We start from the raw sequence: 21,031 nt of genomic DNA, 5'->3' as shown, positions 1-21,031 counted from the left end.
ACACACACACACACACACACACACACACACACACACACACACACACACACATCCCTATACCCTTCCTTCCAATGACTTGCAAAACACTGCTTGCTGGAAACCTGATGAGAGAAAATGCTTAAAGTGCCTAGGCCTGGACCTAGAGGTAACAGCCCCCTGGAGCTGCGGAATGACTCACTGCACAAGGTTGCCTCCCCACCCCACCCCCCAAGCGTCTGGATCGCTGGCCATCCTGCTGCCGGGCCTGTCAGCTCCTCCTGAGTCTCTTCATCCCAAATCCTCTTCCTGAGAACCAGGACCCACAGGCTTTGTCTGAGGAGTCTGAGACTCTATTCCGAGCCCCTGACACCCGCCCCACACGTGCAGCAGAGGGAGAGGGAAGCCGGGGCAGGCTCCCTCAAGCCCAGCTGTCTGATAAGAAGCCAGGTTCTGCCTACCTGTGTGGACCCAGGGGGACCAGGGCACCTCGGCCAGAAGTGCGGTGCCCTCCTGCTTGCGCAGGTGGCTAGGTGGAGGTTCTGAGGAGATCACTGGAGCCTCTGGAAGGGCATGGCACAGAGCTGAGGGACAGGACCAGGTCTCCACACATTCTTGGGGGCCCCCAGGCCTATCTGCCCCACGTACGGTGTCGAGCACCTCAGAGAGGGTGAGGAGGGCTCTGAGGTCACACAGCAGCCGGGCCACAGGCAGACACGTGCTGTGTGCTGTGTTCACTCCCAGTTCCACACCAGCGGGAAGACTAAGTCCCCATCCCCAGCTGTGACCCAGCTCCTCCCTTCCCTCCCCCAGCTGGCCTGGGATGGGAGGAGGCTTTAAAGGTACAGAAACTACTCCAGGTAGAGAGAGGGTTGGCTCTGAAGCCAATCCCCAAGGCCAAGTGACCTGGAAGAGCAGGGAATGGCTCAGAGCCTGGGAAGTTTCCTAGGAGAAACCTGAGCCCTGAGGGCACAAGTGAAGCTTAAAGAAGCTGGTTCCCCCAAAAGAAGAGCGTTGCCTGAGGCTCCTGTGTTCAAATGGGGGTCACACAGAGCTGGGGTGCAGTCAGATGTCCTGTCCTAGTAGATGTTATGGCTGAAAGCCTCGGGGGTCCATACAGGGTCCAAGAAGTCTGCTCCCCTCCGAGACTGCCAGATCGAGGCTGGCCCTTTACACTATCTGGGCCATGGCATGGGGGAGGGGCTGCCACTCCAAGCCGTCTGGTTTAGCAGACTGAAGGAAATCTCACAACCTCAGGGTCTTTCTGATTTCCTCAATTTTTTAGTTAAGGGCCTTCTGGCCGAGGGTGGACAAGGCACTTGGCCAGGGAAGTGGAGACCCATCTGTTTAAGCCCTCACAACTTCTCAGAATAAGATGGTTTCCAACCAAGGGGGCTATTCCAAGCCTCTAGGCCCCAGAATCAAGGTCCTCAGGGTTTGTTGCTTGTCAGAATTACTCCCATTATCATGATTCTAGGCTTACTCCCACCCATTCCCACGCACATATACGCACGCACGCAAGCACGAACACACATGCAGACAAACCCCGAACTTGTGCAAGTCCACTCTGAACGCTTCAATAATCCTCCAGCTGGGGGTGGTGGCACACACCCAGCACTCTGGAGGCAGAGGCAGGGGGAGCTCTGTGAGTTCGAGGCCAGCCTGGTCTACAAATAGAGTCCAAGATAGCCAGGGCTACACAGAGAAACCCTGTCTCAAAACAAACAAACAAAAAAAGAAGAAAGAAAGAAGAGGACAAAGAGGAAGAAGAGGAAGACAAAGAAGAAGAGGACGAGGACAAAGAGGACAAAGAGGATGTGGAAGAAGAAGAAAAAGAAGAAGGAAAAGAAGAGGAAGAAGAAGATGAAGACTCCAACCCGAGTGGAAATCACATAATCCTCTCTGGGCTTACGCAAAGGCTCATGGGTAACAGAGCTTTGCACTGAACAGTAGGAGTTTAATTAACCAAACCCACCTGGTAGAAGAAGAGACCTGAAAGCTATCCTCTGATCAACACTTGCACTGTGTAGCACATGTACACACACACACACACACACACACACGTGAAATAAATGTTGGGGCTGCAGAGATGGCTCAGTAGTGAAGAGCATTGACTACCCTTTCTTCTGACGACCCAGGTTCGAGTCCCAGCACCAACACCTGCTATTCTAGGTGGCTCACAGACATCTCTAACTCCAGTTCCAGGGGAATCTGTTGCACTCGCTGACGTCCTTGGGCCCCTGCACGTAGCTGGTGCATAGGCATAGACAGACATGCGGGCAAACTGCGTACACACATACAATAATAAAGTGCAACCTAAAATACTTTCACTATTACCTGTGTGGACATGTGTATGTCTGTGTGTGAGAAGGTCAGTGGGGTGTCAGGTACCCTGAAGCTGGGGTCACTGAAGGTCAGCAGGGTGTCAGGTACTGCGAGCTGCCTATTGTAGCTATTGGGGACCGACTGACAGGTTTAAAACAAACAAACAAACAGACAGACAGACAGACAAACAAGAAATCTCCCGAGAGGTGGTTCCATGGTTAAGACACTCACTGCTCACTGCTTTTCCAGGGGACCCAGGTTCAATTCCCGTCACCCACAAGGCGGCCCACAACTGTCTGTAACTCCAGTTCCAGGTCATCTGGTGCTCTACCAGGCATACATGCAAACACATAACAAGAAAAAGACAAACAGTGCCTCTAGCCAGGTGGGGAGGCCAGGGCCTAGAGAGAGGAATAGAGACTACGATGAGAGTAGAGCTGAGACCTGAGAGAGGTGAGAGGGAGCCCGTGGGCCTGGAAGCTGGAGCTGGTAAGGCTTCCTGCAGAGGTGGTTCCACCAAGGGTGTGGAGGCCTCTTGACCTCCCTTGCCCTTCTCCCTCCCCTCCTTGAACTCTAAGGTAAAAGGGCTGGAAAAGCCTAGGGGCCTAGACCTTGAAAGCTAGGCCAGACTGGACTTTGAGAACCCAGGAAGGCTGGTCAATGTATCACCATGCTGGGTAACCCATTAACCCTGGCTTGCTCATTAAGACCCTTGTGTGTGCCTCTTCTTTGCTCCTTGGTTTACTGTGGGGAACCGGGCAGAGGGCAGTCATGAGGAGGGAGTGCTGGTGGGGGCACTGGTGAGGGCTGGCTGAGCTGGGCTCTCTGTGTGCTTCTCCCTGCAGAAGCTTTTGCATGCCAGGGTGGCCTGGGGGTGCCACACCACCATTTCAGCACCTTTCATCTCTGGGACCATCAGTCTGTGCCTCAGGGGCCTTGGCCCAACAGGAAGGAGACTTAAGAACACATTGAAGGGAAGGCTCAGGAATTACTGCAGCTCCCCTGCAGAGAAGTTGGTTCACAGTGGCCCCCAAGGCACTTCCTGTTTCAAAGGGCTTATCTTCCCCCATCCCATCTTAGAAGACATAGTTCTGGTACAGCAAGACTTGCACTGTTACTACAGGAAACTAAACCCTGGGGGTTGCAGCAGTTCAAAGGGTCGGGGAGGGGTTCAGCAGGACAGGAACGTAGACAAGGAGAGGCTGTGCCAACCACTTCCTGAAACTGCCATCTCTCTCTCCTCAGCCTCCAACCCCACCCCATGTCACTGTCAGGTCTGAATCTGGGCAGGTCTTGAGCCTGCAGTGGGTAAGGGTCACAGCTGAGGTCTGGTAGTCTAAACAGTCCAGTCACAGTGAGTAATCAAAGTGGGTGGGTCCAGATGCGAGCAGCACCTCCCCCATACAACAGGATTGCCCTCCCCACCCTGGAAGCCAGGAACACTGGATACCAACCGGGGACATTTTATAACACACACACACACACACACACACACACACACACACCTGCTTTGTAAACTGGTGGAATGAAACTGGCTTCGAATCCAAACGTAACGACCTAATTAACTTTAGGATCACAGAATCTACACGTTTGTTCTGACTTCCCAGCACCCTAGGGACATCGGCTCCCACATCTGCCACCGCTGGGGAGCTCAGCATCTCGAAAAGCGGTTGGCAAGTTCTCCCTAGACTCTAGCCCCAGCTTGCCTCTTGCGGTGCCTTCTGCAGGCTGGAAGAGTCAGTTCGTTTCTGAAGGGTCTGTTCTCAGACTCTTGTAATCATCCAGTCATCGGAGGCCACAGATCAGATGGCCTACCTGGTTATAGCCCCTCGCAACCACAAGGACCACACTGATGAGATGGAGCCTTCTGTAAGTGATGGGCTAGTGTCACCCAGTTGGTGTGGAGGAGGTATGCTCGGATTGACCACAGCAAGGGCAGAGTTCCTGTGCTACACACACACACACAGGCACACACATACACATGCAAGCTACAAGCCTCCATTTTTGGCACTGTCCCCCCGTTCCAGCACTCACCTTTGGTGTGAGTGAAACCTGCATGTAGCCAGGTGTGTGATCCTCCAGGATTGTCAGCTTGCTAGTGCCTCGGAGCACTCAGCCACAGGGCCAGCCTGGCGCCTGGTGGCTCAAGTCCAACTCCAAAATTCAACGGTGGAGTCACAGAGACATGGGCCCTGTTGTCCCCAGTTTCACACCTGAAACTGTTGAGAGCTGGTATGGGGACCTGGGAGGCCTTTCCCTTTCTGGCCTCGGTTTCCTCTCTAGAGAGGATCAGGGAACTAGAAGAGCCAATGAGACAGACTTCAGGAGACCCAGGAGCTCTTCAAAGCCTCAGCCTGGCTCTGACACTCAGCTTTGAAGTCACTTCTGTTCTGTCTGATGAACAATTCCGAGCCGAGACCCAAAGTGGCCCCTCCTGGCTTCCCTGCTCGGGCGGCATTTATTGTATCACCTTGTAATTATCTGTGGTGTCTGGAATCCCCAGGGGGCTGGGACAGAAGCCCTGTCTTATCCATGTCCTGCCCGCCTCCCCGCACCCTACCTCCATTACATGCCATAGTCTTCAGGAAAGCCAACTCAATTCTCTCTCACAGCCTCCTGGACCTCAAGGCACTCCTGTTCACCCACAACCTCTGGGACTTTGTTGGTACCCAACCTGCCCAGCCCTTCCCTCCGCACCGTGCTCACGTGCTCAGCTTACCCTTCCTCTTTATGGCCGTTCCTCTGCTCCTCTTACCTCTTAGATGCTGAACTCTTATATTATGCCCACCGAGTCTAAGTCTGAGCTGTGTCAGATGTTTGAGGTCAACGTGCCCAAACCTGAGCTAAGCAACTGCCTGCCTCAGACCTCTCCCAGCCACAGAAGCCAGAGTCCAGCCCCTCAGAGGGCCATCCCTGCATCTTCACTGGTCCCTTCCAACTGGTACTATTTGTGACTTCCTCCAGGCCACACCTAACACCCTCCCCCCCCCCAGCCCCCAAGGGCCACTCCTATTACCTGGTGACGCCCAGTCATAGGTTGCAAAGCTGCTGTTTCCCTAATGGAACTCCAATGTTCAACATGTAAATTGTAACACTTTCCTCTCCCACTGGAAAACCCTTCAAAGGCCCCCTTTGCCCTGCAGAGAAATTCTTGCCCTGCTGGTGCCTGCCCTGCACTCTGTCTGCACTCAATGCTCCTGCCAGGACATTTTACAAGCTACTACCTTGGCCTAAAACATTCTTCCTTCAGACTCCCTACCCCGACACCTCAACTTCCTAAACCTGCCTTTGCTCCCAATTCTGAGGGCAAAGCTGTCACTCCTTACTCCCCCTGCCAAAGTCTGGGCAGCATCCACAGCACCCAGTCACTGTTCCTGAAGGGATCGATGCTGGGGAGGGTTGGATGGGTAGACAGGCTCATTATAAAGGTACCAAGAGGGGCAAGGTATGGCTCGAGGGTAGAATGATTGCCAAGCAAGCAAAAAGACCCAAGGCTCAAATATCAGCACCGCAAGAAGGAGAAAAAACTGCCACAAATGATTAATTATGCAAAATAAATAAATAAATAAATAAAGGCATGCTTATGCAACACCATGCTATGCCAAAACCCTTTTACTCATGTCTCTAATCCTATAATGCCTTTGCCATTTTACAGACAAGGAAACTGAGGTTTGCCTAGGTTTCTGTGGTGTGTTGTTTTCCCCACCACCAAGTTCATGCTCACTAGGGAGCTCAGAGTGTGACCTTATTTAGAAATAGAGGCTTCTCGAGATAATTAGTTAAGATGAGCTCACGCCCGAGTAAGGTAGGCCTTTAATGCAGTAATTAGTGGTCTTACAAGGTGGCCGTCTGAGCAGTTGCACGGGGAAGGGGAAGACAGCCACGTGAAGACGGAAGCTGAGGTCAGTGCGACACAAGTACAAGCCAAACAGCCTCAAGCGTTGCCCAAAAAGCTCAGAAGGAGAGGAGGCGAAGGAGGATCAGGCCCCACAGTCTTGGGGGACGGGGAGAGGGCATGGCTCTCTGCTAACATTTGGTTTCCAGGCCCCCAATAACCAGAACGTACTGTTTTAAGCCACTGGACTTGAGGCAGTTGGCTGTCAGCAACCACAGGAAAGTGATATTTCTCCCTACTTTGTCTAGCCCACACACTCAGCAAAGAACAGCAGTCCTCATCTGTTGTCTCCCTTTCCTCTGTGGCAACTGTGCAGAGGGCAGAAGACCCAATCCTGAGAGGCTAAGCTCAGAGAAGCCGTCTCTACAGAGCATCTCTCTGCCTCCTTTCTCTCTAGTGAAGGTTTCAAGACCATCCTCTGGCCGGATGTGGTGGTTCAGCCCCACAATCTCAGAGGAAGGTCAGGAGTTCAAGGCCAGGCTCAGCCACATAACTGAGACCAGCCTAGGACACGTGAAACTCTATCTCAAACAAACAAACAGCAGAGATTGTATCTTTTGTCACCCTTACCAGGAATTTCGGGATCACCTGGTTACTTGCTGAGATAACAGCCTCGAGGTGGCTTTCCGGTTTGGGTGTTCTCTTTGGGTGAGTGAAAGAGCCCAATGACAGAGCTGGTTCAGTTCATACCCTCCTGTAGCCCTCCACCCTACTTGCTGGTCACTCACGTCTTGGTGAGTGGCTTACCATGTGGGTAAGAACAACCAGGGTGTAACTGCTGCCAAGACCTCCAGGCAGCGCCCACTCAGGGCCTCGTATGACCCCATCAAGGCCCGGAGTCTGATGGCATCCTCCCTCTCATACTCTTTGCCTCCCATCTTTATACCCCTGTGGGCTCAGGATGACAAGTCCTCCCTGAAGGACCCAGGACAACCCTCTATGCCCCACACCATTCCTGGAGATTGAGATGGCAGCATCAGTCTCTGCCTCTCCACGGAACTGTCACAAACCCTGCTGCCCAGCACAGCTCCGGGGAGAAGGGCCAGCAGCCTTGAGCTTGGTATACGGGTAGACTGTTGAGATAGAATGATATCCCTACTCCAGAGGAGACAGCTCTATGGGGCGGGGGACTCTTGTCCAAGTCAGGTTAAGCCAAAAACAGTGCCCAAGAGCCAACTCACCTAGACACCCAGACAGCAAGCTAAAGGAAGCTTGCCCAGGGATCTGGGTCCAGATATCACACTTCCTCTTTTCCTGGAAAAAGTCCTCTAGGAATCCCTTGGCCAGGGAGGGTCATAGGGGAAGAGTTGGGGCCAGTTCTCTATCTGCTGCAGGTCTCAGTCCTAGGCACTGCCCGCTTGTACCCAGCTCACTGCATTCTAGTATGGTGCCCAGCCCTCCCTCTTTCTCTTCTCCCTTGGCTCCCACCTTCGTCTTCTCATACTCCACGGTATGATGCTTAACTCTGGCTGAGCCTCCGGAAACAACATGGTCAGACTCTGGAAGGCTCCCACATCTGTCTCACGGTCCCGAGGGTGTAAGGGAGGACGAGGGGAAGAGGACTCACCTGGCCTCCAGCTCTGGGTAAGGGGTCTTAGAAGGGCCCTTGGGTACTTGGACTGCCGCTCAAAAGCTCTGGCTTTCACACACCGTCAATTCAGCAAACAGCCTTGGCCCTGGGGGAGGGCAGGCTGGGTAGTCATGCAGGTTTGCCAGGGAGGAAACCTGTCGTGCCAAGGTGGCACTAGGACAATACTGCTGCAGAGAAGGGCACGGGAGGCTGTTGGGGAAAAAGGAGGCCCAGGAGTCAGCTTAAAAGTGGTTAGGGGGTACCAGTGAATGGTCAAGCGATTACAGCTTCTGCTGACTTCGGCCGCCCCGAGGGGATCTCAAAGCCTGGCAGCCACTCTGCCACCTCCACCTCGTTTGTGGTCAAGCGCTGCTTGACCCAAAGGAAGGATCCTGTCAGGCATCCCTCGCTCAACTCTCTGGGATAGGTCTACCCCTCACATGCTTCTGCTAGGCTTGCACACTTGCCCGGCCAGGCATCCCAGACTCAGGCTGGACACGTGTTCCCTGATTAGGGGTCCGGGTGGCGGAGGCTAGAGTGCAGAGCCACAAATGCCCCCCCCTCCTATGCACTGGGACCAGGTGGAGCTGCAGCGGGCAGAACAGGCTTCCCACAGGGACTGCTGGGGAAACCCCGTAAGAGCTAGAGAGTCCTGAGCTCAAATTTGATCTTCAGAGGAGCCAAGGACCCCTTTTGTTAGGCAGGAAAAGCATAGCCGGAAACGGACGCAGGGCTTGGTGCCAGGCTGCCCAGAGCTGGGCTTCGGCTGTGCGTCTCTCTGGCATGGGGGTCAGAGGAAGCCGGCTCTGCTCAGCCTGCCCAGGCCTGCCTCTGTTCCCCTCCAAGCCGGGCAGGAAGTGTCATTCGAGCTTTGCCAAGGCTGGTAACACCCACACAGAACGGACAAGACAGATACACTTGCTCGCAGGAGCGATTCCTGCAAGTGGGTGCTGGCATTGCCTAAAGCACCCTCTCCTGCCTGAAGCACTTTTTTTTTTTTTTTACAGTCAGACGACGATTCCCCCCAGTCAGCACTGACTGGGGCCACAAGATTGAGAGGTGCCAAATGCCACCTTGTTCTCCTCAGCTTCTCAATCCTGGAGGCTCCCGGAAAGAGCTCTAATGCCAGGTCCTAAGCGGGCGGGGCCCTCGACAGAGAAACCTCTGCCAGAGAGGAGTGACCCTGGACTCCACGCTGGCGACCAGTGCCTGGGCGCGCAGCCGTAGACCCGCCAGACCCGCCGCTGCCCATCCCGCGCATCCCGGGCGGGGCGCGGCGCAGCTAGCCCGCCTCCCTTCCACCCTCCCGGCGGCCGCCCGCCCGCGGCGGCCATGGGGGCGCGGCTGGGGCGGCGGGCAAGGCCAGATGCCCCCGAGGCGGCGGGCGCTGGGCCCGCGCCCTACGAGCGCCGGGTGCGCTGGCTGCGAGAGATCCAGTCCACGCTCCGCGAGCGGCGGCCGGAGCGCGCTAGGCAGCTGCTGCGACTCCTGCGCCAGGCGAGAGAAAAGAGCGGGGCGGGCCGGGATTGGGGGGCGTCGGGGAGGAGCGGGGGTGGGTGGCGGGCTTCGGGGATGGGTGGGTTCCATTCAGCGTGCACGGTGGGTTTTGCAGACCTGAAGGTTCTTGTCTGGAGGGAGAGCCAGGTGGGGCTGTTGGACCGTTTGCCAAAGGTGGGGCTGGCAATGTTGGGGCACTGGGATTTGAAGTGTGGTGTGGTGTGTGTGTTGAGGGACCACCAGGCTGGAACTAAGAGCCCGCATTTGGACTCTTTCAAGAGTTGGGGTGGGTGAGGGTTAGGGGCAGCTCATGCTGAAGGACAATGGGAAGAGCTCAGCTCCTCATCCTGCAGCAAGAAAGGAAGCAGCGGATGGAGGCTGGGGGACCAGAAAGGGTCCTGGGAGGCACAGCCCAGATGGTCTGCGGGTGCGCCAGGAGACAGACACCATGACGGCCCAGACAAAGCCACAGTGCACGCACCACCTACTCTAACAGGCAGCTTGAACCCATTGGGCCCATTGCAGTGCCCCGTCTGGGCCCTTGGGAGACACATTTGGTACACAAATCAGCGATACCGAGCCCTGAGTTGCCCTAGGAGACAGGGATGCCTGTCCCAGCACGACCCCTGGGCAAATCACTTCCTATTCAGCCTCCTCATCCCCTGCAGTAGCTGCTGCTCCCACCATGAAGGTAGATGCTCAGAGTTAGAGACACTAGGAGAAGTGATGAGACAGGATCCAAACAGAAAAATGAGAGAGGAGTCTAGGGGTGTAGCTCGCTGTTAGAGCATTTGAGAGGACTCAGCTCTGTCCCCAGCACTGTAAAAAAAAAAAAAAAAGAAAGAAAGAAAGAAAAAAAGAAAAAGAAACAGGATAAACCAGGCGTTTAGAGAGAGAGACAGAGACAGAGAGAGAGAGAGAGGTCTTCCCAATCCTGCTCTTCCTCCACCACTGGGTGTCCTCTCTGTAGACTCAGCATTCTGGAAAAAGTGGAGCTGTGACTTTAAGAGGCACTGACCAGGCCAGGGAAAGGTAGGCTGCTGTCTGGGGCTCTGTCTGGGGCTGCCTAGACTCACAAGCCTCCTTCTTTCTGAATTCTCCCCCACTGGCTGGCATCTGTGGCTTGAACCATATTGGAAATACAAACAGGAGAGCAACGGCCAAGCATCCCCCAGCCAGGCGTGCTGCCTAGAAATACAGATCACTATCTGGGATGGCGGAGCCCAGGGCACTTGGCTTACATTCTCTCTGAAAGCATCATGGAGGGAACAAACCTCAGGGAAGCAGCTAATTCCCCCCCCCCCCATACTGCAGAAGTTGAGATCTGAAGCATCTCTAGGACCTGACCAGCCTCATAACCTGCAGGAACTCTGTGATCATAGCCTATTGTGTCCCTATGCCTGGCTTGGCTTCCTGTGAGCTCAGGCTAGCATAGGGCAGACCCTTATCTGGCTAAGGGGGTAGGGGACAGCACATAGAGGCTGCATGCTTGTAGGTTGCCTGTGTGAACTCTGAAAGCACCCTTTGTGTGTTTTAATCCCCGTACAGGAGGCAGAGGCAGGTGGATCTCTGAGTTCCAGGCCAGCCTGGTGTATACAGCAAATTCCAGGCCAGTCAGATCTACAAAGTGAGATCCTAGCTTGAAAAACAAAGAGAAACAAAAACAAAACCCAAAAAGCCTAAATCAAAGATATTCAGCCTCACATCATACCCATAGGTGTCGACGGGAGAAGGCCAAGGGATGAAGGCAACAGTACCAGGCTAGGGCCTGACCCTAGGCTCTGGTTGAAGAGAGGTTCTGGTAGGCTGGGAAGGGTGTGACGGCCAAGTCTAGGAAGTCATGGCTTCGCACGCTCTGTAAGTTTCTGATAGCACAACTTCTAGTGTTTGGGTTCCACCAGTGGAATGAAAGCTAAAGGTCAGACGTGTTTCATAGAGTGGTCCTGGCATCCCAGGCATGACTGTGGAAGGCTAGGAGCCCTGAGCAAAGGGATGAGGTCTGAACCTTGGCAACAGTGCTGGGAGAACAGAGACTCCTTTGGAGAACTGGGGACAGAGGGAAAGGATGCTAGGTGATTTCTACAGAGGTGGACAGGGAGGGGACCCCTACTGCACTCTGGCAAGGGACATAAGGCCAGCAAATGAGCAGGCTGAGTTTGATCTGCCTATGGGAATGTGATCTGGAAAAGGCTCACTCCCAGAGGCAAAAAGATGGCGGCCCAGTTCAGGCAACCTCAGGGATAAGAGGGTGACAAAGGACCCAAAGGGAGTGCTAGGAACATCAGCATTCAAGGTTATCAGAGGAGTAAGTGTCACACCCAACAACCAGTCTGAGTAACCTGATTATCACCCCCTGAGGCCACCTCCCCACCCCGCCCTCCCACTTGGCTGTCACCATATGTTGAGAGAGCCCAGCACACCCTGGGAAGAGCACCAGATGCATGGGAACCAGTGAGAGCCACCTTCTCTCTGGCCTGGAGAAGGAGAGCCCTAACTACCAGGCTTACTCGGTTGTTGCTTCACCACCCGTAGGACCTGGGCCTTGAAGGGAACCTCCTCACTGACATCCTCTACAGGAATGTGACTTTCCTTAACCTGGTGGACCCCATCTCCCATGACCTGCTGGTGAACCTGGCCCGGGACCTGCAGTGCCCCAAAAAGGTGAGGTCAGCAGGCACAGGCCCTGGAACCTGGGTTCTTCTGCTTGCTATGCGGCCTTAGGCAAGTCACTATCCCTCAGCTTTAGGAGCGTGTGTGAACTGTTTTGCTGATCCCCAAAACCATGCTCTTAGGTTTCCCCACTGACATGTGTACCCCATAATCTGTGCAGAAGACCTATAGGGACACAGAACACAGCCTGCCTTTTTTGTTTTGTTTTGTTTTGTTTTAGTTTGTTTTTGAGACAGGGTTTCTCTGTGTAGCATTGGCTGTCCTGGACTCGCTTTGTAGACCAGGTTGGCCTCGAACTCACAGAGATCTGCCTGCCTCTGCCTTTCTGAGTACTGGGATTACAGGCGTGTGCCACCATGGCCACTTCCACAGCCTGTCTTCACACATCCACTATCAGAACCATATACTCTTGTTCCTGGGTCAGAACAGAGCCACCCTAGGCTGAGGGTCCTGGTCACTGAATCACTTCCACTGCTGCCTGAGTCACAAATAAAACCTACGTCATGCTAAGTTGGAGCGTACGACCCCTGTTCTGACAACACTTGCAGATGCCCCACCGTGAACATGCACACAGTACTGGCCTGTATTTCTGTGGTGAGCCACGAGTCCCCAAGAATCTTGAACACAATGGCCTCCCCGCCACCACCACACACACATGAAAGAAGGGGGCCCACTGTAGGCTCTGTCAGCTCTGAAGCCCACATCTGTATTCAACTGGCTAGTCCACAGTCATCCCCGTGGCCACCTAATCTGCTGTCACTGTGTTGTGTTGCATGCTCTGAGGTGAGGGCTGCTAACAGTATGAAAGAATGTTCTGGGTAGTGGAGCATGTTCAGTGGCGGCTGTGTTGGAAAGCACACCTTGTGTTTTGCCCCAGGCTGGGCCTCTTTAGAGAATCATGTGGTGCAGTCAACATCAAGCCCCAGCCCTGACAGCCCAGACCCAGGCCCCACAGGCGCAGCACGGCATAGCTTGAACAATGAGAGGAAGAGCATGCTGACCTTGTTCCTATTCTCTGGGACTGGCGTCTCTGGAGTAGGGCTCCCTCAAGGGGCCTGGTCTGGCCTCCTCCTTGTGGCAAGTCCCCTGGGGGTGTTGAGGGTGGCAAGCTGCCGGCTGATAGCTTGAGCTACTGGCCTTAGGCCTGAGGACAGGGAACAAGGGCTCATTGTCTGGGCTTCCTCCCACCGGGCACTGCGGGGCTCAGACTAGCCTGTCTAGCTCCCAGCAGGCAGCCTCTCATGGCCGTATGCCAGGCTACAGCCAGAACAGAATGGAAGGGGCTCAGGCTTATCCTGACCATGGCACCCCCCCACCACCCCCCCCCCCCCCCCCCCCCCCCCCCGCCGTAGGACCATGAGCTCTGGAAGTCCTCGGATAAGATCTGCCGGCAGCTCATCTACCACCTCACTCCTCACTCCAAGCGAAAGCCCCACAGGAAAACCCAGAGCAGGTAAGGAGAGCCCCGTCACAGCCCTTGCACTCTGTCTCTCAGGATCCCTTCTCTGAGAGCTAAGTGTGCAAAGATCTCGCTTTGTTGTCCCTTTGCCTTCATCTACATTAAGGCTCCAGCCCTGGCAGCCACCCTGGCAAATAGCAGCAGATGCCCCTAAGCCAAGCTGCCTGCTCCGTGTGGTGTGAGTTGCTTCTCATTTCTTCCAGGACAGTGACATCTGTCATTCACTGGTCCCTCCATCCCTGTCCCTTTCTAGGGCCTGTGCCTCACTGGGCTCTAGGTACATTAGGTAAAATCTTCATAAGGATGCAGATTCTGAACCTCTCATTTCACAGGGAAAAACACCAAGCTAGGAGGTGGGAAGCAGCTTACCTAAGGTCATTCCTTCCCTGATTCTCCTGCAGCCTTTTGGGAGTTCAAGTCCAGACTTCCTGACGCACAGACTTCCACAGCCTCTCCATAGCTTACTCTGCTGACGGTCTCCTGCTTTGGTCACTGTATGCCTCATGACACAGTCAGCCCAGAATCAGTTCTGGTACCCAAAGGCCTAGAACCACACCTGGGAGCTGACTCAAGCTCTGTTTATCACCCACCCTGTTTCAGTCTTGTACCTTAGGTGAGCCCAGGACCCATGCGATTGCTTCCTCCTGTACCAGATGGAGCCCTAGCAATGTTCTCACTGCTCTTCACAACCTACCACCAAAGCAGTCCTGTGTTCCCTATCAGGTTGGGGATAAAGAACAGGAGAGAAAGCGAGAGTGGGTCAGGAGCCCCGCAAGAGCCTTTCTTAGCCTCTAAAAGCCTCTTCCAGCTTAACACAGCTTAACACAGCCTCCTGTAGAAGGAGCCCCCCCACAGTATCTACTTCCTTCCTCCCCTTTCACTGCTGCCTGTCTCACCTCTAGTCCCAAACACTGAAAGGACCAGAATGACACCATATCTGCTCATGGCAGTTTTTCATTATCTTAAAGGATGCAACTTCCAGAGGAGCACAGGAGGAAGGGTGTAGGTTCAGGGATCAGAGTACTGTGATTTAGAGCCCTGGTCCCCACTCAGTGACATACAGCCAGGAGACCCTTCACGCTTCTTTCAGTTCCTTTATAGAGTGGACCATCCCATACACCCTCGGGTTGTCATGAAAATGAGTAATATTAACAGATGCGGAAAGCCACAATAATGAGTCCACATATGGAGCCTTAATGCATCTATGTAACCTATTTCACCAGAGGGGAAACTGAACTCAGAGAGATTTCCAGCATTGCCTTTGGCCACCAACTTTAAAAATGGCTTAACATTTTATTTATTTTTATTTCTTAAGTGTATGAGTATTTGCCTTGCATGCATGTGTGTGTACCGTGTGTGTCCTTGGTGCCGGAGAGGGCTAGAGGGTGTTAATTCCTTGGGACTGCAGTTACAGTTCTTAAGTCATCATGTGGGTGCTAGGAGCTGACCTTGGGTCCTCTGCCAAAGCAGCAAGTGCTCTCAACTGCTGAGCCGTCTCTCCAGTCTCAGAAGTGGCATTTTAAATTAGGCGTAGCCAGGCCAGAGGACCCAGGTTGCCTTTGGTGGGTGAACTGTGTGGTAGCTGAGGTCCTCCCTGGTTCAGTGCTCCCACCCACATCCCTCCGTAGCCTCAAAAGCAGCCTCCAGAAGACCCTGCTGGCAGGGGAGACTGTGGACCTCTCTGGCATCCCGCTCTCAGCCCGAGATGTGCAGCACATCACGCGCTACCTGGGCAGCCACGGCGTTGAGCTGGTGGTTCTGGACCTGAGCTTCACGGAGTTGAGCGATGAGCTGCTGCACCTGCTGCTGCCCAGCCTCTGGGCTCTGCCCCGCCTCACCCAGCTGCTGCTCAATGGCAACCGACTGACCAGGGCTGCTGCCCGTGAACTCACCGAGGCCATCAAGGACCCCTCTAAGTTCCCCGTGCTGGCCTGGGTGGATCTGGGTAACAATGTGGATGTGTCCTCCCTTCCCCAGCCCCTGTTAGTTGGCCTGCGACGGCGACTGAGTCAGCACGCCTCGCTGCCTACCATCTACGAGGGCCCAGACCTCGAGCCCGGGGGTGGCATGGCTGAGACCGCTGCTGCTGTCTCCACCTGGGGCTCTGCGGCCACTGAGCCAGGACCAGAGCCTCAGGGTTGTTGTGCCAGGTGACGTACCGCTGATCTGGCTCATTGCTACTGACTGAGGTCTTTTGAGAGCCAGGTATTGGAGGCCTACGATGTCCTACAGAGAGACAGCAAAAATGCTCAACTTGGAGTGAAGTGGGTGGAAGGAGAAGGGTTTGTGGGAGGCAGGCCGGCCAGCCCAGGCTCGGGGCTCCACCTTGCCTGGTAAGAGGGGCCCCCGCGCCCACAGCCCAGACCTTCCAGGAAAGGATGGTATCCCTCACCTCAGGTTTTAGGTTCCACAGACTTCAAACTCAACTGAGCTCCAGGCCGGTTGCAAAGGTAGGAAAAAAACCCCACCTGTCCAGAGTGGGTGGACCACAGCCATGCTGGTGTCCCTTAGTGCTCACTCAGCTCCACAGAGACCAAGACGTAGGGGTCATGGGTTCAAAGGTGTGGGCTCGGGAGTTAGAGAAGACCTGGCCTCAGAGCAGGGATTGAGCTCTATACATTTGGGAGTTTTGGGAGTCACAGCCAGGCAGAGTTCTGCATGGAGCCCCCAATCAGGGCCCTTCAGTGTGCACTGGGCTGGGACAAAGCTTCGCTCACTAAAGGCAAAGCCACAGCAGATCTGAGGGACACAGCACTGCCCATCTTCCCTAGCTCTAGTCTCCAGGCTTCTGGGATACGGGAAGTGAACATCTCGCAGGGCGAGGAGATGCATCTGGCTGAAGATGAAGAGATGCAGTGTTTCCTCTAGTTCAGGGGTTACACACAGCATATAAGGGGGCAGGGTGGGCCCAGACAGCATCAGGAATTCTCAGGGCAGAACTGACCTAACGGTATCTCTATAGGGAGTTACTGTCTTCCTTTCCAAAATTCCTCAAGATGGCCTTCCAACTAGAAGCCTAATGTCTGGTCACCCTCATTACCCCATTTAGCCCAACTAGTAGACAGGCAGGGCAAGTGAGGAAGAGACTCAGAGAAGCACAGGATAGGGAAGCCAGTGGCCTAAGGCCTCTGGGTAGAGTCAAGACATAAGGCCCAGTGACAGTGGAGAGACCCAGTGACAGATGAAAGCCTCGGAGCCAAGCTAAAGCGGGTGTCACCCTGGACTCGTGTGCCCACGGCCCACCAGCTCTGACCCCCCAACCTCCCTGTCTGGTTCCAAGTGGGCTAGGGACAGCACATCCAGACCACATGAAACTCCAAGTCCAGCACATCCCCAGCCCAGGGTGGCCAAGAAGGGAGAGAGCTGGATTACATCAGGTCCCAGGCCTGGGAAAGAGGGCAGGTGAGGAAAAGGAGTTCACCTTACTCTCCACCGCCTTAGATAACTGCTTATCAGGAGCACAGGGCTTCTGGCTTGGCTCTGTGCTTCCTGGGGGACTGCCCGGGTCCTCTATCTCTTTGGGTCTGGGACCCAACTCCTCCTACTTGTTAAACAGAACTCGCTGTCTTGGCTCCTGACATCCAGTGCTTCATCTTGAGTTACTACCTGGCCCCCTCCCCCTTGTTTTAGAGACTTGGCTTAGAAGTTGTGGGACTTTCTCTTTGCCTTAACCACTCATGACAAGGGTTGGGGCTTTCTGGAATGAGGCAAAGCAGGATGGAGCATGGACCAGCAGAGGGAAAGAGGGGAGGGCCAGCTTTGGGCCCAGCAGACTGATAACCCCATCACATGCTCAGGCGGCTGAGTTCTCCCTGTAACTCCTTGCCGTAAAAAAAGCAGAGCTCTGAGCCTCTCCTGCCCTCCTTCCTCTGCCCACAGCTGGCCTGAAGCTAGCCCACAAACCTTCAGATATCACTGCACAGCAGGACTCCTCCTGGGATGGTATGTGAGAACCAGACCCATGTGTCTCCCCGAAGCTTCCAGGCAAATCCAGATGGCAGCAGATGGCTTCGATTTCTCCACCTTTAGGAGGCAAGTGACGTAACAGCTGAGCTAGATCCTGAGACGGCTTTAGGAGATGTGGGCAAAGTTGGCTTTGCTGCTATGCAAGTGGTCCTGGCCCTTCACGGAATTCTTATGACCTCCAGGACGGAGATTCCATGAGCAGGGACAGAGATTTCCAGAAGTGAGGGCTGTGCCTTGTCTGTGTGCTACTGTACCAGAACACCACATCCTGGTCAGTTATAAACAACACAAGTTCACTTAGCTCATGGTTCCGAAGGCTGGGAAGTCAGCAGAAGAGGTGCATCTGGCGAGGGCTTTCTTGCTGTGTCATTGTCTCCGTCACGTGGCTAGAGAGCATGAAAGGGGCAACAAGGATTTCCATGCAAGAGGGAAGAGCCCTGCTAACCTAATCACTCTTTAAATCATACGTCAGGCCTTCTGGGTTTTCAGTGCGCGCATTCTGAGGGAGCTATTCAAGCCTGCAGCGCTTCACTCAGCTCGGTGGCTAAGAGAGCACTGACCAGGAGAGAAAAAAGCATGTAGGACCTTGCTCACGTGCCAACCTAGAGGCATACAACCTGGGTCCAGACCCCTCACTCCCTAGCAGCATGGTCCATTAGGGAATTAGGTACAAAAATCCCCTTTGTTCTCATGAGATAAGAAGGAAATGAGGCTTGAAAAGGACCTGTCACATGAGGCCAGCATGCCAGTGTCGGTGAGTCCTTCACCCAGGCTCTCTGTGTGGTGAAGTCTGGCAAGAGGTAGGCTGAAATGCCTATCTATCTATCTATCTATCTATCTATCTATCTATCTATCTATCTATCATCTATCTATCATCTATCTTAGCACTGAGAATTGGACTCTGGGCCTGAAGCATATTAGGCAAGTATTTTATTTACAGCACTGCATCCCAGCTCTCCATGTTCTATTCATTCATTCACTCATTCATTCATTCATTCATTCATTTTATTACTTATTTAGCTACACTCTTAGATGGAGCCTGCCCTGGGCTTGACTTTTCAATCACCCTGCTTTTGCCTTCTGAGTGCTGGAATGACAGGCCTGTGTCACTGTGTCCAGCACAATCTTGCTGAGAATCCAGAATCATGGGCAACTGGTTCCTGAAGCACCACGGTTTCCTCTGGGTGGAAAGGAAAGCACACTTGTCCTGGGAGATTGTTGCCAGCTGTCACCACTCCCGTCATCTCCACTAACAAAAACCTTCCGTATTTTCTTCCCAACTGCATACTTTTTGTTTTTTAAAACAGTAAATTATTTAAAACAAAACCAAGTTGTTCTGAGCTGGGTGTGGTGGCACATGCCCGTAGGCCAGCTGTTGCGACGTAGTAAGCGTCTATAAAAATTGCAACATAATAAAGCAAACACACTGTGACAAACTTAAAGTGTGCAGCATAGTTTTATCAGATTTACACATTCATAAAAACCACAGTAGTAAATGTGTCTGTCAGCCCCAAGCTTGCTGTGTTCTCTGCTGACCCCTCCCCTCCGCCCCCAGAAACCACGGGTCTGTGTTCTGCTCCCATAGATCAATTTACATTTGCTAGATTTAGACCAGTCCGTGGGATTGTACAAATGTACTATTTTATATAGTTTTTAAAAACTAAAAAGACAGCATAATTATTTTGAGACATCTATATTATTGCATGTATCAAGAATTGCTTTTAGAATAATATTTCATGGGTGTACCAGTTTATGCATGAACCTGTTGATGGATATCCAGTTTCTAGGTTCTGGCTATGACAGACAAAGCTGCTATGAAAATTCATGCACTAGTTGTGGCATGAACATTTCGTTTTCTCTTGAGTAAGCGCCTGGGTATGAGTCTGTTAATTAGTCTTTCATTGCTCTGAGGAAATACCTATGAGAAACAGCTTAGGAGAGAAAGAATTTACTTTGGTTCATGAATTATTCCAGGGGTGTCCATCCACATTTACTTGGTCCTTCAGCCCTATACTCTTGGGCCTAAAAAAAGGCTAAAAGTGTTCAAGCAAAGCCATTCACCTTGTGGCTACTAGGAGAGAGAGAGAAATTGCGGGCGGGGATAGACTTTGGGTGACCTTCTTCCAATAACCCACCCAACTCTAACCTCATCGGTGGATTAAAACACGGGTGATCTAGTTACCTCTATATTGCACCACCAGCTATGAATCAAGCCACTAATATATCAACCTTTAGAGGCTACAGTTCATATCCTAACCTAGGTCACATGGTAGATGTCTCTAACACTTTAAGAAAGTGTTGCACTGATTTTCAAGGTCTTTATATAATTTCACAGTCTTGGTATTAATGTACAGGATTTCGGGTCTTCCTGTTTATAGTTGTTGAATGAAAACATTAATAGTCATTGATTGAAAACATTAATAATTAATATCATGGTGTACACAGGAGGGTGGGAACACATTCCATGGCACACATGGGAAGGTCAAAAGACAACTTTAATGACTTAGTTTTCTCCTTCCATATCTACATGGACTCCAGGATCTGAACTCAGAATGCCAGGGTGGCACAGCAAGAGCCTTTACCTGCTGAGCCATCTCGATTGCCTTCTGGTTTTTAATTTGATTTCACTATTGTCTGAGATTGCAGTGTGGATCTGAACTGTTTGAATTTGTTGGCTAGTTTCACAGCTCATTATATGGCCAATAACTGTATGTGCTTGTAAAGAATGTGAATTCCACTGCAGTTGGGTAATCAATAAGCATTAATCAAAGTCAGAGTGGTTGAGAGTATTGTTTAAGTCTACACTACGCTTGCTGATTTTCTGCCTATTTGTTGTTTTTTTTTTTTCTGCTGAGAGGGAACACTGAAGTCTCTGACTATAATGGTGAATTTGTCTCTCACTGATGTTCTACCATTTTTTGCTTTGTGTTTTCTGAAGATTTCTTACTGGGAACATAAATGTTCAAGACTGCTATGAACCCTCAATTAACTCTCCTGCTATCATCATGAAAAGGACTCTTATATCCTGGTGATATTCCTTCTTCTGAAATGTGTTTAACTCAGATTAATTAGTCACATGATGCTTAATAATCATAGCTATATTATTACTAATAGAGAGGTTTTATGTCAAGTTGATGCAAGCTAGAGTAATTTGGGAAGAATTAGTTGAGATAATATACCCACCAGATTTGCCTATACATAAGCCTGTGGTATATTATTGTTAATTAGTGATTGGTATGGGAGGGCCCAGGGCACTGTGGGTAGTGCCATCCCTGGGCTGGTGGTCCTAGGTTCTATAAGAAAGCAGGCTGAGCAAGCCAGGAGCAGCAAGTCAGTAAACAGCACTCCTCCATGGTCTCTGCATCAGCTCCTGACTCCAGATTCCTGTTCTAATTGAGTGCTTGCCCTGACTTCCCTCAGTGATGGACTGCATTAACTGTAAGCTGAAATAAACCCTTTCCTCCCCAAGTTTCTTTAGTCATGGTGTTTCATTGCAGCAAGAGAAAACCTAAGACACATACTATATGTGCTTTTTTATCATTTTATTTTAAATATTTATTATTATTTTTAAGTGTGTGTGTTACTGGAACCGCTTGGAGATTTAGTTACAGATGATTGTAACCCACCAGAGATGGGTTCTGGGGAACTGAACTCAGGTTCTCTGAAAGCGCAC

At 52.5% G+C, this 21,031-nt stretch overlaps 2 protein-coding genes across 2 annotated transcripts in view; one reads left to right on the top strand and one right to left on the bottom strand.

Annotated features, from left to right (window-relative positions):
• The window catches only part of Ggt1 (gamma-glutamyltransferase 1), a 21,024-nt gene extending 15,790 nt beyond the window's left edge, over window positions 1–5,234 (bottom strand). The window contains exons 1-2 of the mRNA XM_055598959.1: window positions 5,021–5,234; window positions 4,336–4,520 (exon numbers count right to left, since the gene is read on the bottom strand). The gene's annotated coding sequence lies outside the window, so the exon portion shown is untranslated. The remainder of the gene's footprint in view (window positions 1–4,335; window positions 4,521–5,020) is intronic.
• Window positions 5,235–8,990: 3,756 nt separating this feature from the next.
• On the top strand, window positions 8,991–20,819 carry Lrrc75b (leucine rich repeat containing 75B). Its single transcript, XM_055598961.1, has 4 exons — window positions 8,991–9,263; window positions 11,796–11,924; window positions 13,286–13,386; window positions 15,021–20,819. The coding sequence occupies exons 1-4, from the start codon at window positions 9,099–9,101 to the stop codon at window positions 15,544–15,546; spliced, it is 921 nt and encodes a 306-aa protein (XP_055454936.1). The 5' UTR covers window positions 8,991–9,098; the 3' UTR covers window positions 15,547–20,819.
• The last annotated feature ends 212 nt before the right edge of the window (window positions 20,820–21,031 follow it).

Source organism: Psammomys obesus, unplaced genomic scaffold (genome assembly GCF_907164565.1).
Source record: "Psammomys obesus unplaced genomic scaffold, mPsaObe1.curated_primary_1811, whole genome shotgun sequence".
Taxonomy (NCBI): Eukaryota; Metazoa; Chordata; class Mammalia; order Rodentia; family Muridae; genus Psammomys; species Psammomys obesus.
This window is presented reverse-complemented; position numbering and strand designations above follow the sequence as displayed.